The 16,777-nt window shown below is 37.8% G+C and overlaps 1 protein-coding gene across 3 annotated transcripts in view; it reads right to left on the reverse strand.

Moving 5' to 3' along the window:
• Nucleotides 1-16,777, reverse strand: part of PARD3B (par-3 family cell polarity regulator beta) — a 395,945-nt gene that overhangs the window by 155,781 nt on the left and 223,387 nt on the right. Inside the window, exons 16-17 of one of the 3 annotated variants that reach the window (XM_053982560.1) lie at nucleotides 16,471-16,491; nucleotides 12,666-12,710 (exon numbers count right to left, since the gene is read on the reverse strand). The exons of 1 other annotated variant lie outside the window; for it this stretch is intronic. In XM_053982560.1, coding sequence (XP_053838535.1) covers nucleotides 12,666-12,710; nucleotides 16,471-16,491 — 66 coding nt within the window. The remainder of the gene's footprint in view (nucleotides 1-12,665; nucleotides 12,711-16,470; nucleotides 16,492-16,777) is intronic. One more of the 3 variants, XM_053982561.1, reaches the window with a different exon arrangement.

The raw sequence follows: 16,777 nt of genomic DNA on the forward strand, positions 1-16,777 counted from the left end.
GCCCAATCTCCCTTTTTGCCCCATGCCCAGCACCCTTTTCTAGCTCCCCTCCACCTCCCCTAGTAGCTTCCTATCTTCCCAGCCTCTAGCTATATATTCTTGCCTTTTCCTCTCCTAAACAAAAACAAATATCAGAGTTATTTTAGGAGACAGTAAAAGAACAATCTCTGTCAAAGAAAAAGCAAATAAAATCCACACTTCAATTGACACTTGAATGGAAAGTTTTACTTCAAACAGCTCCAGTTTTATAGAACCTGTAATGGGATGTGTCACGCATGACACTTAACAGGTGATAACATAGCGACTACTGCGCACTACACCCATACTCTGTACACAGAAAGAGAATAGAAAACCAAACCTGAGTAAAGGAGAGCAAAGGGGTTTTTCTGAGACTTAATGAATTATCCATATTTCCTACAGAATGGCAGAAAAAGAATGACTGCAATAAATTGTTTTCTCCCATATGTTTTTTCTTTAATGTGTTTGCTCTTTCAGTCTAAACTCAGACTGAAAATTATTCTTCACAGCTATTTTGTGATGGACATATTAGTCATAAGCAGTGAGTTATTCCATGCAACTGCTGGGAAAATTTAGTCCTTCATGTAATGCTCTTTTTTTTTTTTTTGTACCTTTAAAATTAAACTACTGTGCTATTTTTTAAAAAGGAATTAAACTCCAGAAGCTTCGATCAAACAATTTTGTCATTTTGCTTTCAGAATTAGGCATCTGAGAAGATTATAAAGCAATAAAAAAGAGCCATCTGATTAACTACACTATATTGAATTTCTCTTTTATAACATCTCTGTTTGTCAACAGCAGCATTACAACCGGCAACCAAAAATACAACTCCTTTTTTGAACACAGGAATTTATGCCAACTGCAGATAGCAACAAAAATTGTAATTACATGAAAGACCCCAACAAATGAACGCCAGATTCTCTGGTCTGGTCCTTCCACACTTGAAACACTTGAAAACTGCCATAGCAAGGTAATAGAGGTTTTTATTTGCAATCTTTGTATGTGCAATCACCCTTCAGTAATGGATGCAGACCTCTAGCACCAAGTGCTAGTTCTGTTCCTCTGTTTGCCAGGTCCTGACCCTAGCACTGGAGCGCCACAATCCCTATTTTAAGCTGCCAGTGCAGCAGAGTCAGGGTCTTGCTGCTATTATGGCTCTAAGGAAACCAGCATTTTGAAACTAGACAAACTGTAGAACTAGAGTCGGACTCTCTCCATGGAATTCTTTGCTTTGCCCAGAGCCTACTGGTCACACTGAATGAATGAATGAATGAATGAATGAATGAATGAATGAATGAATCCCCTTCAGTGAACTGAGCAACTCTAGAACAGGAGAAGGTCTACTGAAAAATGCTCTGCAGCTGCAGTTCCTGGGATTATGCCCTGCATGCTCCCCCTGTCCTTCAGAACCTGCAGGTGAACCTTGCAGGTTACAGATGTGCTGTCCTCACAGACAGATACTCAATCCACAAAAGCTGTTTTTAGGTAAGAGAACCAACTCAAAGATTAGGGAAGGATTAAGGAAAGAATTTTCACAACTGAAGGTGAAAAATCAAAAAGGGCAGGATTCAGATATAGATCGGCCTCAGTATAGATACCACACTAGCTGGGGGAGGGAGGTATGGAGGGAAGGAACAGGCATTTTAATTTCTTTAAAAAATCCCAAGCAAACATAAATAAGTTTGATCTCATGTCAACAGGGATCTTCTGTGCATTCACAGAGTTAAGGTACCAGTGATTATGCTTATTACCTGTAGGCCAAATGAGAACCATGAGAAACTACATCACCCAAGCAAGACTAAATAAAAGCATATGAAAAATATCATCTATTAAGACATCAGGCAGAAAAATGGGTAAGCACAAGAAGAGATAGGTTTTGAAATTGCAGCATGGTGCCATTGCCTGAGGCAAAGGGAAATTACCTGCTGATAGTCAATGGTATCTCAAGGAAGTGCCTTCTACTCTTCTGCAATATGCTTTCCATTTGGTTTGTCACTGCTACATACAGAAAAACTCTCCTGCTCTGCTCTTAGGCTTATCAGACACTTAATTAGGGATGATATTGGTCCTTTTGGAGTGCTCTGTAGCTAAGTGCTAAGTAGCATTGCTGTATTGAAAGACCCACTAAAAATAATTCTGTTTTATGAGATATACAAATAGCAATGTAATTCTTTTCTTCAAAGTTAATTTCTGAACCATATTGCACTGCACATCTTTTATTACACAAAAATGTGTATTAATAAATAGCACCAGCAACCCATTTTATATGATAAAGGCTTATTTCAAATGTTATAGGAAGCAAACATTGTACAAGATACTATTCCAGAAGTGAGCTAGACTTGAAATATCAATTAGCTTCAAAATCCTTTTTATTGACATGGCAACATGATGGGATTTCAAAATAAAAAATGAAGGCAAAGAATCATTCAAAGCGGTGAATTAAACATGCTTCCCTGTCTATACTCAAGCCTCAGAAGATAATGCAACTGGCAAATACACAGTATAACAAAATTTTTAAAAAACGTAAACAAGCAAACTAACCACAAAACCAAAATGCCAAACAAACCCCCAACAGTTAAATCTTCTTTGGGACCACATAATTTTTAACTTTCAGTCAACTAATTTAAAAAAAGAAAAGTGTACCCTTCCTCTCTTCAGCCAGGAGCTCATTTAGTTCAGTGCTCTTCTTTCTACATCTCATACTTCATGCTCCAAAATATAAGTTAGAGGGCCAGATGTATTATCTGGGAAGTTTTCCAAATTCATTAACTCCTTGGCATCAGTGACTTCAGGATACCCACTGCCAGCACTGAATATCATGCCCAGCAAAAAAAAACAGCTCCTGGAGGGAAAGGATTAATAAAATGAGGCATTCAGCAGTGGCTGCTGGTCTCTTCGGTTGCAACAAGCAACCGAATCACAGTAGCTGCCAACACTGATCACAGCCAGCTTTCAACACCTAATACTCTGAAGGTCTTTCCTGAATATCTGCAGATCATTCACCACAAACCTTGAAAAAAGCACAGGTATTGCTTAAAGGAACATCAAACCAAGAGTCAGAGAAAAGACTGACAGGAAGGCTGTGACTCCAGTTCTAACTGCAGAGGGTGGTAAATATTAGGCAGGGGTGTTAGAATCACATCATCACTTTCTCCTCAATTACAGAGGACACAGACTGAGGGAATTTGTTTTGCTTTCTGAAATGGATGCAGTCTGGCTGTCAACAGCTAAAGGACAAATGACTGAAGAGCCTTACAGAGCCCTAAAAAGGCAGGAGACACGATGGATTCACTTGTTGTTCTCAGCTTTCTTCTTAGGGCCATGGAAGGAGTTCCACGATGGAAACCAGCTTACTATCAGTCATGTAGGCAACTTTCATGAGCCATCTGTTCAGGCACCATCACTCTCTACTTTCAAGATCAACCTACAGCAAGAGGCCCCTAGGATTTTAAACATTAAACTTGCTTTGCTGGCTGCTGTGCCTTCCTTTAAATCTTCACAGTTTTAATTAAAAGCACTGATTTATTTACATTCTTCAAATTTCAAATATACTGTTGCTTAACATTTGCTTAGGCCTAAAGCCAGTTTTCTTAGGTTTTTGCCATCTCCAGTACTTAAAATTTAGTAACAATTCTTTCTGCATGTGATATTCCAGGATCCCGAGATAGCAAGATGTCCTGTCCTAATGACCACATCTGGAGAACTGCAGTATCTATAACCCTGTGTGAAATTCTGCACTAACACAGTTACACTGCTTTTTCTTTTCAGAGATAGCTTTATTTCTGCATTCCTCCTATAGACACATCCACCATATTTACAAGCTCTCCTACGCTTGTATGAATCAGAAATAACCTGGAACACAAGGCAGCAGGAAGCTCCAACTCAGAGCAGAAACTTTCAGCAAAGACAAGAAATGTGGCAGGCTCAGCACAGACAGTCACAGTGGAAAATGCTGCCAGGACTCAGGAAGAGAATGCATGCCCCAAACAGCCCACAGCTGGTAACTCCTGCCAGCACCACACTCTTTCCTAGAGAGGGAATTTCAGTGCACAACAGACAGAGCTCTGCAGGCACATTACTCCTCCAGCCCACTGCTGGAGGCTGGCACACAGTGGATTTGCCACAGACACATGACCACTTACTTCAAATACCAGCAGGCCTTATGTTGAGTGGATGGATTCATCACAACTATTAAAACTGTACTCTTTATTTCATTTTACACTGCTTACACATTCTGGGGATTTTAATGCTCTCTCGACCTGCTCCACTGAATTCTGCATAGAGCAATATTCAGCAATACTGACCTAGGGGAGAAATGGCAACTATGGAATGTGAACATCAGAACCCACCTCCAAGCCTCAGTTAATACAACAATATGCCCAGAATCACTTCAGGAAATTAAAGAGGAAGAAAAAAAAAGTAAAAATGTAGAATTAATATTAATGCATGGCTGGGCAAAATACCTGTGTGTCCAATTTTTCTTCCAAATCACTTTTCCGACTTCTGCATCAAAATGGAGCTGTAACACTGGGGAACTGCTGAGCTTGAAATTTCCTACGTCACACTAAACAATGTTCCTATCCTTTTCTCTGCTCCTAGAGGAAAGAATATTCCCCAAGGAAAAAAGACTGTTGGTTTGCAACCCCTGGATGCCAACGATTCATACTGAGTAGTACATAATTCCCATATTACTGAGATGTGATCAAAAAGAAGCAAATCTTTCACCACTATTGTTTATTTTAGAACACTGTAGTTTGGATATCTGCCAGATCAGGCCTTCTCCTCTGGGAAAAGGCTGTCCTTTCTGTTATGCACTTGAAGTTTACCCACATTTAAAAATAAGGCATTCCTCATACACAGAATCCCTCTTTGGCATCTTGCTCTAATAAACTCATGTCACAGTTTTAGCAGGCAGTTCCCTAGCTATGCATTCACAGGAGTACTCTCTAAAGTTCCTACCTGCAGGAACTTTTATTTCATGCTTGTCAAATGGAAATATCTTACTTTGGTCCCCTTTCAGGGCACAAGCTTCCTTCACAGAGAAGTCCAAGTTGTGTAACACTTTCTCGGTAGATGTACGTGCACTTTTGCTCTTAAAGTGAGAACATGAAAAGGGCTTTGCTGTTGAAGCCAGGGTAGTTTACTACCCTTTCATAGTACAGAAAATTATCATTTTCTGGGTGAGAGAGTGAAATAAATGCTTCTGCTTAACTTAGGCTTTTACAGTAGCATTTGTTCTCTGGTTCAGCAGCTTTCTGTGATCAGCTGGACTGAAAGAAACCCCACCTAGGGTAGGGAACCTAGTCCCTATGGTTCTTAAGGAAAACTGTTCTTTCTGTCCGAGCTGCCTGTTCACTCCATCTGGCCCTTATGAAAGCTTCTCCCTGCTTGTCAGACCCAGCTGCTTTCAAGGACTGCACAATCTTCTCTCACTCCTTAGGACAGGACCAGACCCAGAGTACAGCAGCCCAAACAAAACTAAGAGACAGTCATAGTACATTGAGAGCAAGTAACATCACACAGTCAAAAATACACAATAACAACTTTCACTGGCCATTAAGCAAACCTCTCAGAAACTCACTTTCAGTTTAGTCCTCAGGACAATAAAAGAGACTCAAACTTGCTCCCCCACTTCCTTTCCTTCAGCACAAAGACATCTCTGAAGATCCGCAAATCTTCTTTCATCCACGCTTTCTCCCTCAGATGTGTCTGCCTGCCCCCTCCACCCCAGTCAACTTCTTCAGCTTAGGCTGATCCCAGGATCAAAAAATGTCAGTTAAAAAATAATTCTTCTCTTCTCCTGAACTTATTTTTTTTATTGCTCCCTTCACTAAACCAGAAGAATACCATTCTTTTTTTTAGAATTATTTTTCTGCTAGGTTAGCTTCCCACAACGGCTCATCATGGAATTATAGGAATAATAATGCTGGCATAGAGAGAAGGGGGGCAGAAACACATGGCTTGGCCTTTATAAATACAAGGCTATTGTGGGATAACAGGAAAATATTCAGTCAACATGCTATTTTGTAAAAGCTCGATTAGAGACCCTTGAATTTGCATCTGCACTGCTGTTCGTCTAAATTCAGTTTTGCTCTAGATCCTAAATCCCACACAAGAACATGGAGGGAAAACAGGTTTCTCCTGCAAGCTTGTTATTGTTCTCAACAGATCAGATCTATTCACTTTAATAACTGTAATTCAAAGAAAGATCAACGGGCACTGCTCTGTCATATCTTAATACAAAGCACACTAAGAGTCACCGAACACAAAGTATTCATAAAATCAAAGTGAACAAGTGAATTTAGAAAAGATTCTTACATTCTAAGGATGAGACAGCAGGGATGCTCTTGTTCAGTTTGCAGAGGTTTACTGCCACTTTTTATTCCCTGGTCCCGCCACTGAGAAAATGGTTTTATTCATGGCAAGTAAAACAGTGTTAAAAAATAAAAAAAAATTAAAAAAACACAATGCAAGTCTGGCATTTGAATTTAATAAGGATATCGTTTGACATGGTAGATATGGTGATTTAGTGGACAGCTGCCTCACAGTTCTCACATCCATCCACTTATTGATTAAATTCCCTTCTAGCGGCATGTAAGCTTGTCTCTCAAATGGGTGGTTCAAGGAGATAATCTCAGCACTATTCATTTTTGTCCTTCTTGTTTTAATTTTTGGCTAGTTTAGTTTTCTTAACCATCTCACCAGCTAAGCTGTGGGACTGGAATAAAGAATGGAATAATGGACCTGGGCAGCTGCAGATAGGAGGCATGGTGGCCAAGACTGCTTTATTCAGCAGCAGCAAGCTTTTAGATCAACATCATAACATCAAACATCACCCTCAAATGAGGGATTTTTATCTACAGATGGCTTTCTCAAGACCTAACAAAAAAGGGGGCACAGCTAATAATGTCTTTAAAGAAAAACAGAAGGAAAAAAAAAGCTGTCAAATAAATAGTTACAGCTGGTGAGTTACTGGAAGTATAAAATTATTCTTCTCAAGAGTAAAAATGAGTGCTTGTTTCCTTCCACAGAGGAGAACCATCTAACTACATTACCTGAGAGCTGTTTATCAGCCACATAGACTAGGCAGGCATGGGGAACTGTAAAGACCCCCAGCCTGACATTCAGAAGAGATTTTGACTTACAGACTGCTTTTCACTAAAATTCAACAATACAGTAATTTCTGTTCATCTAGAATAATGGTTTGAATCACAGAAATGTAAGTGTCCAGCCTTTCTTTTCCTGAGTCAGTATCAAAGTAAACTTCTCATGCACAAATATATACAATTTTTGTGCAACTAGCAACATTAATCAAGGCTCTCCATTCACTCCCAGCTCTAACCAATGATGATAGCTACAACAACATATAATATATAACACTATTATACATGTTAAAAAATTAAGTCCATTTTGAAAGGGTAGCAAAGCCACATTTGCATTAAGTAAGTTAACGTATCCTCCTAGTTTCACTAAACAAGTTGTGCTTGAAGAAAAGAAAAAAAACCACAGCAGCAAGGGATTCAACGAAAGCTAAGCGTTTTGGACTAGAAATTTTTTTAAAGCCCGACAATATAATACATTCAGTGTAATACCCTTGACTTTGTACTTTGCCAGATATAAATAAAGGAGAAAACATTCACTTCACAAGTGACGTGCAGGAAAAAAGGAACTTTATTTTTTGCTTCTCAGCTGCTGCATGAACTGATACATATTCTCAGATGAGAATTTATTTGGAACTGTAAGTTCAAAGCAACACTTGGCTCGGAGAATCATAATCAAAGTTGATGATGATGATAATGCACGAACAACAACATTACCACAAGAATATAATCATTCATGAGAGATGTCCAACTGAATGTAACAGGGAAAGAGTGAAAAATCTTGCAAAAATATTCCCCACAATAAAACATCAAACCTAACCCACAGCTTAATGATTCAAAGTTTACAGAGGCACGAGTTGTTGGTAATAGAGTGAACTGAAGCATTGTAGAGAGGTACTTGTGTTTTTGTGCCAGTCACACTGAAATGGCACCAAGCATCACATGGGCTGAATGAAGGGAAAAATCACATTGCACAGCTTCCAGCAACACCACAGTTTGCTTATATCCAGTATCCAAGCCAAGACACACAGGTCAGGCTACACTGGTATTGCTGAGGTATACTGCAGACTGTGAAGGAGACGAGTCCTCTTCACACTTGCAAGAATGATTGAAGCAGCCAAGTATTACATTCTTATTCTCAAAGAGAAATAAAATGAACTTAGATCAACATTTTCCCCTCTCAGAAATGCAAAGTCAAGGGTCAGATTCCATATGATACATGCTTTCAGTTAGCAGCAAGGCCCTTGTTTGGACAGACACTTCACTGCATATGTCAGGCAGCTCAGCCATTTACATGAGTCTTTTCTTCTGTGGACCAAGTTACTCTATAAATCCTTATAAACTCAGTACCAAACCCAACGCTCCCCTTGAAAAGCTGAGCTTTAATGACATCTACAACAGCAAGAAGGCTTATTTAATAAAATTAGAAAGTCTGGCATAAGGAGAGGAGAACAGCACTTCCCTATCCACTTCTTCAACATAATTGTGTTACTTGCAAATGAAACTTAATACAATGGCACCAGCCTCAAACAAGCCTAGCAGCATGTTCTAAGCTTTCTGTAGTCTTTCCTAAATCCACTATTATTCCCCACCAGATTCCCTGATTAAAAGGAAGCCTCTTGTGCTACAAAACTATCCATAAACCACTGGATTTTTCTGGTGTTCCAATAGCTCACATTTAGCTTTAACAAAACCTCAGTAAAATGTCCTTAATGCAGAATATATCCTGGCATTAAAGGATGCAGAAATACACCAAGACCTTTAACCTAAATTATTCCAAACTATCTCCACTTTCCATCTGAAGTGGGTAACTCAGTTACTCACACATCAGGCAGTACAGCTGTGATGGCATTCAGGCCCCAAGACAGGCTGCCCTTGCAGGATTTAGCTGTATAGCTGCCTCTCCAGGCCTTCTTTCCCAGAACACCAACCCTATCTACAGGCTGAACAGCCATGTGGGTACTGCACTGGCAGCAAAATTAACAGTAAGGGGCAGAGCTTGACCAGAAGCACCCTTCCAACTATCCCAATGGGCCTTTTCCTACTCAAGTCCTAACCCTATCTCTTGCCATATGTTGTGGTTTAACCACACAGCATTAATTCAAATTCAGCCTGGTAACATAACTACCCCCTATCACTCAGCCTTGCTGGTACTAAGCCATAGCGCAGTCACATTTTCCTCACATAGCAGCCAACAAGAAAATAAGATCTTACTCAAGACTGTCTTGAAACACAACTCCAGCCAAAAGCATGGTCTAGTGACATTAAAATAAAAATAGGAAAGCTTTTTTGACCATTTTGCTAATTAATATGTCAGAGCTCATAAAGAAAGACTCATCAGCTTTTCTCCAGCACTGCATCATCTGAAAGAGCTGTGTCAGCAGAGACCTCAGTAGACAGTCAATACATACTAAAAAGTGTTCTAAGCAGTAAATCAGAACACAAAAAAGAATTTTAGAAAAAAATTAAAATAGCTGCAAAAAAATCAGTACTCAATTTCATTATTTGATATAAATCAGGTTATATTTGATATGCAGGTCTTGCCTTCTTTATAAAGGATATTCTCCTAACTGTCCTAGAACTGCTTTTACAAAAAACTAGGAGTTTATGAAAAACTAAGCTGAAGCTGCTAATTTTTCATCTTTGTGAATTTTCAAGGATCTTCTCTGCTTTACAACAGAGGCACCACTTGTCTGCTTCTCATTCTCATCATTGGTATTGGCATACCATTGCCAAGCACACAGGAAGGCAGGAAGGTTACAGAGGACAAATTCTTTCCTAGAGGATTCAGAGAAGTTGCCTTACACACACACAGACACACACATGCACTCTGAAATCTGTTTTTTTTCCAGAAAAGGACCAGGAGACTGCATCAGTACAGCACTCCAATGCTTTTGCTGATGGCATTGTGGAAAACATTTTCAATAGTATTCTTAGTATTTTCAATACTAAGAACACCTGTAAGCACGGCAGAGGTCTTCCATCCAGCAGGATGAAATACAGGCTAAGTATGAGAACCAGCATTCACAGGTAGATTTCTCTAAGGGTCATATATGTATTTGGAACAAAGCACCAGCCACCTTTCCACAGAACATACTTACGAGCTCAGGATATGTCCAGACATACTTCTAAAAATCAAATCTACTCTTTAAGTAGGGTGTGGGGTAAGGAATTACTGCTTGTGGGTGCAATATACAAAACAACAGATGGGGCTAGAGCTCCAGATCCTTCTAGTGCCTCAGTCTTACAGAGAATTGCGATAACACTTTTTGAAATTAATGCACGCCTCTAACTCCTGCTGCTCCTGCTCAGTAACATACAATATGTGAGGGATAAAGTAGCTGTTCCAAAAGCTGAGACTAAATGCTTGAAGAGCCACTGCCCCAGAAGAAATAGAAAGGGTATTTCCCTAGAGAGAATTACTCAGCTGTGTATTTTACAGAGCAAGTCATGTTGAAGGAAAGATAGGATAATTGCATTGATTGTTAGTAGGTGATAATTAATTCTGTAGAGAAATACGTTTAGTTTCCTGAAGTCTAGAATAGGATGGAAACTCTTCATTCTGTAATGAGAAAACAACTGTGGTTTGCTCGCAGCACAAGAATATCTCCCTTTAACATTCTTAAGGTACCTACAGGAAGGCAGCACAATGAATGACGTGAAAACAGAAGTTCTGTGGTGGGACTGAACGCCAGACAATTGCACATATGACATAATTTCAGAAAGCATAGAATAAAAAGGGACCAGAGAAAAAGAACACCATGTTCTTGAACAGACCTTTAAATTAAATATTTGAATGGAAAAATGTGGAAACCAAAACTGCAGCTTGATGTCTCTTTATGAAGTGTTAGGAAATGGAACATAGAGAGCAGGAGAAATGTTTTTCAATGGTATTTGAACAGTATTTAAAGACGATAGGACCAATAAAAATAATTTACACACCAACCGCCTCAGAAGTTCGATAAATTCTTTTATTCTTACAGGGAAAAAAAAAGAAACAACTTGAGGAATCTTTGTATCTATTCCTCAGGTGATCTGTTGGCCACTGATTTTAGTTTATGAAAAAAGATCTTAGGTATATATAAGAGATCTGTGAGGAATAAGTAAAGCAAACAAGTCAAAGTTCAATAAACGTAGGTCCACGTGTTCATATAAAATTTGTAGGTGTCTTCAAACAGAAAGCTTTTGAAAGTCAGTTTTCAAGAATCTGCAGAAGTGCACAGAAGAAAGATCAAATGCTACTAAGAGTTATTTTATAAAGCTTAATGTACCTAAAACAATTGACTGCCAAAGAGTTATAATCTTACCCCTCAATATTCTTTGATAGCAGTGAATTCCACTGATCTTTGGTAAACTGCATGATGTTGCAATGTTTGTAGTAATTTTTCTGAACAGGGAAAAGCCCAAGGGCAACACCCTCAGCTTCTTGAAGTTGACAAGATCATTTCTTTGAAGCTTTCACATTCCCAAAAGAGAAAGTTGAAAGAATCTTTTTCTTCCCAGGAGTGATAATATTACAAGACATATGAACTATTCCCTGATTCAGAAACAGACTCCAAGAACTTCACAAGCTTAGGAAAGATGCCAAAAAAATTAGAAAGAATTTGTCTACTAAGTTCAGGAAAAGGTCTTCAGATAAGGAAAATCCACACCAGAGAACTAAAGAAGGACACCCAGCTGAACAGAGAAAGAATACCATAAACAATCAGGAATGTCATAACCGACCTTCTTTTGCATTAATTCAGCTGCTTAGACCTATTCATGGAGTGTGAAAGGGCAATGCACAATGTGCTACAAAGGGGCAGTCTGAAACTTCAGGATTTTCTAACATCAGAAGACACTGCTAAATAACTGAAGTTTTCTAGGAAGTTTAAGGTTTCTCATGTCAGCTTACCCACAGCTCATGAAAAATTACAATCTTATGTGACATTGCCTTGGAAGTTTTTTTAATACAACAGCTGGAAGTTGTACAATGCCATGGCACAGTTGGTAAAACTTATTTAGTAAGCAGGTAGAGGAATTGCAGCACTATGGATTAACGTTTTTTATTATTATCGCCTGAAAAGTTTAAGAAAAAATGAATTATTTCTCCTGAACAAACACAACAAAAGGAAAAGCTGTAACACTTTTTTTTTATTCTGTAATTTTTTTTAGCTTTGTCTTCAGTATTCCTGGTAATGGAAGTATAACTCTGAGCAAGAAGAAAAAGCAAAGAAATACTTGTATTTCTCAAAGTGTGTATTGTTTAAGTCTCTACACTCCATAAGAGTGCACTTCTACTTATTTGAAAATGCATTTTCTTCAATTTACAACACCTGTACTGAAAAATAAAGTTACAGCTCTTCCTGAGAATGACTTGCCTACATACACTGCCTGGCTAAGAGCAACCTCTAATTCATCATTGTTCAACTTGGAGTCAGTGCTTACAAAGTAATGCCTCAATTTGCAAGTGTCTTTGTCACCACAGCTTCTGGGAGCTGATTTCATTTACTGCCCATACTACTTTCAAGTTGCTGACTTTTTCTCCAAAACAGGAGGACAGCTTACCCGATTTGTGTCCGGTCAACAAACCAACTTTGCTTTCATCTGCCACTGGAGAAATAAAAGAAAAGACACAAAGATCAGAAACTTATTTAAATTCACAAGCCTTTGAAACACTGTCAAATTATTTCAGATACAGTATCCTGAATCTTTAAATTGTAATAATCTGAAAAAAAGCCTTTATTTACCTAATCCACATGGGGTGCTTCAAAGTCCAAATAACTGAATCAAGGCCCTCTGAAACCAATAAAAGGACTACCAGCAGTCCTTGTGGATTACAGATCAGGACCTCAGAACTTACATGCTCAAAACTGAGTTGTCAGAAGAGCAATTGCACTTGTAAATAACTCATCTTGCCAGACAAATCACAGGGCATAGGAGAGTTGTAACATTTTCAGATCAAAGACCTCAATTGTAAAAAGAATCCAGATGTGGAAACCTTCCCATCTGCAACACATCTCACTGACTCATGGGATCTCTGCAGATAATAAGGTCTCCCAAACCCTGATCTTTTTAAAGGCTTATACATTTTTGTATATTTTATTTTGTCTATAAATTGTAACTTTGTAGTATTTCACAACATCTTATAAAGAAAGATGCTTGTAGTAGCAACAGTTTGCAGACAGTAGGGGAGGAGCAAATTCTGAATGTAACAGGAATTGGAAGCTCTGTTCAGTAACTTCAGTTTATTGTCATATATCTCAAGAAACTAATTAAAATACTCTCCTGGAGGGCTGAGGGGAAGAACCAATCACTATTTTTTAAAATGAATTCTATGCAAAAAAAACAGCAGTAAATGTAATGTTAGGGATGATAAAACAAGAACAGGAAATGAATGTTAGGGTTGAAAGCTTATCATTCAACTTTGCCTGCCCAAGCACTCCCTTATAACTCACCTTAAAACATAATCTCTTTATATGATAAAATAAATTGTCAAGTCATACCATAAATTCCATAAATGCAGACTTAAACAAGCTCTGTACAGTGGTCACTATAAAAAGTTTACATAGAGGGTTATCTGCCATAATACCAGAACCTGCTATTTTCTACCTAGGAGAGAGCAGTACAGTAGTTACTGACATTTAGGAGTTACTACTGGGAAAATGATCACAGTAAATATTTTCTTATATTGCCCCCCCACTTCATATTTAAGGAAGCTTTTACACTCAAAAATCAACATCAAATTCAGGACTGGGATTCACAACTGGAGTCATGAATCCATAAATGACCACTGTATCTCTTCTCTACTTCTGTGACCTAATTGCCACCTGATTATCAGCAAATTGACACAGTGTATGGTTTTTATGGGATATAGGTGCTAATAAAGGAAGACTAATTCTGCTTGCAGCATTATGTAAAGATTCTGCTAAACAAAATGGCAATGAGACTAGTCAAAATTAGAAGTGCAACCAAAACTCAAGGATGCTCTGCTCTCCTTGATCTTTCAACTTTTTTTAGTCCCTGGAAATGATAACTATCGAACCCCTTGCTATGCAGTTTGATCCTATAATGCAAAATGACTGGACAAGGATTTACTATAAGGATAGTTCAAACTCCTTTTCCTGCTCCCTCCCCCTAAATATCTCTCTAAGCAAAACAACTGTGGAAAACTTTGGTCCTAAAGGTTAGTGTTTTGACAAGTTATGATTGTGTGAAAACAAGGGATTATAATGAAAACTGATTCACAGCCTTAATTATAGCAGTCACTAGTGGCAACCAGTATAATATATGGTAATTACTTAAAGCAGGTAATGTTACAGTACATAGGAACTTTAAAAAAAAGACAAAACCCAAGGTTCACAGTATTTTTATAAAGCTATGCTGATGACTTGGTTTGCCTGAAACTAAGTTTTACATTATTAAAAGGGATAAATCCATTTAACTTAATCATACTTTACACACCAGCTTCACACACAAAAATTAGATTTTAATACTGGAGGGAAAAAAGGAAGAATAAAATTATTAAAAAATGAAAAATAATCTTACCAAAATACAAGGTTAGCATTATGAGTTTAAGCACACACATGCACAAAACCAGGGAAATGCAAATATTAAAGTTCTATATTAAAGTTTGAGCAAAATACGTGTGCACCTCCACAGGGTAGTTTTCATTTCATGGGTTATTATGCTTAGGCAGGGCCTTTTGGGCTGGCTATCTTTCATTAGACTGAACAGAAGTAGCCCAGAAAAGTCCATTAGATAAGAATCCCATTGCTTCCCCTGGAAACAAGGAGAATACAACAGGGGGAAAAAAAAAAAAAAAAAAGACCAATCCAAAACCAAAAATAGGCTAACAGAAGATAAATACTTTGTATGCCAAGGTTGAAAACTTTGTAACTACAGATTCCATTTAGGAAGTATATGGGACATGCTGTTTCACAAAATACCATTTGAAAACACTTTGCACGTTGTTCAAAATTGATACAAACATTCAGTTATGACAAAAATAGTCTTTCTCTAGTTCTTGGCCTTTGAAAAAAAGGCAAGAAGTAAGGAAATTTCTTTCCTAAGATTCTACTAGTTTTGGCCTGTCTTTGTAGAAAATCACCTGAAAGCTTTTAAACAAGGAAAGAGTACCATCTACTCTTAAAACTCAAGTGAAAAGAATTCTAATTATTTTTATATTGCATCAGAAAGTAATTACTTTGCAAATAACTGAAATATTTCAGCTCAAGAAGATCACACTTGGGAATGCACAAATAAATATTTTTATGAAGACACTAGAATTACTCTATATTCTTGAGCTAGAATTATTAAATGCATAACATCTCAAAAAAAATGAAAACACCTAATTTGGGACTCCAAAGAAAAAATTCAAAAATCTGAGAAGTATTCATTCAAGAGAATAAACAGATTCACAAACAAGAAGATACTTCTCCTTTACTTGTGAATTAAATACTTCACATTTTGAAATGTCCCTGGAACCCCAGGGATTTGTTAGTTCATGAAGTTATTAATGTTTGTCCGTGGAAATCACGCCAGCTTTTTTTAAGTTACATGTATTATTTAGAAATCACATTTTCACCACAGAAACCAGTTATGCATTCACTGTCAGTACTCAAAGTAATTGCTGAAATAAAAGATGAAAGAAGTTCTGCAGCTACTTAATAAAAACATGGACATTTGGGGGCCTAGCAAGACCACAGATTATGGAAGATGGAATATTATTAAACCAAAGAAATTTGCCCAGCTGATAGCAAATAATTGATACTTTTTTTTTTTAACTATGCCAACAATTAATACAGAGAGTAAGAAACCCCATCTCTTTAAGCCATGAGTTCTTTAGTATTTCCTATGGTAATACTTGGAATGCTGTTTTGCTCCAAGCAAATAAATATTATTAGTTAGCAACAGTAAAAGAACAGAACATGCCTTTGTGTCCTTCCACATAAATGTTTTGACTGCCATTTCTGTGCCCTGCTCAAGGTAGCCATTTCATTTGAATTGCATGACTTCCAATGGTTTAGTACACAACAACCTTCTGTACTTATCAAAGCTTGTGTCAAAGAAATCCAGGCTTACACAAGACAACAATCTAGGTCCAAACTGTGGTTTAGAGAAGCACAAATCAGTGCTGCTGCAAATTATCATAACCAGTTTCCCTCCTTCTGCCCAGTTCAATTGCTGAACTATCGCATTATTTTTCCCCAAACGCAAGAGTTACTATCATTCACAAGATACAAGGCTCTGCTATTCAACTTAAGTGACTCTTTTGTGAAGGATCAGTTTTGCACATTGACTAAGAGCTACTAAAAAATCTTCTAAACATGTGGAAGTCATGTGTGTTTCTGCTGGACAAACTGACACGTACCTTTGAAGACCAGCTGCAGTTCTGCGCTCAGAAAAGAAGCAAACAAAGATTAGAATTACAACTAATGAGGAGTAATAATTTAAGACACTGAAACACAAAAGAATTTCCTAGAAAACAAGTTTCCTAACAAATACCTTTGTTAGTTAATAGGAAGCCAAATATAAATTTCTTATTGTACGCTAACCAATTCACAAGGGCTGTATTCCCAAACTGCATATATAAATTATGCTTCCACATTTCTCAGAATCCATCAGTTTCTATAGTATAAACATATGATAAGAAAGCAAAGCTTCAAATGGGTCACTGT

Source organism: Vidua macroura, chromosome 7 (assembly GCF_024509145.1).
Source record: "Vidua macroura isolate BioBank_ID:100142 chromosome 7, ASM2450914v1, whole genome shotgun sequence".
In the NCBI taxonomy this organism is placed as follows: Eukaryota; Metazoa; Chordata; class Aves; order Passeriformes; family Viduidae; genus Vidua; species Vidua macroura.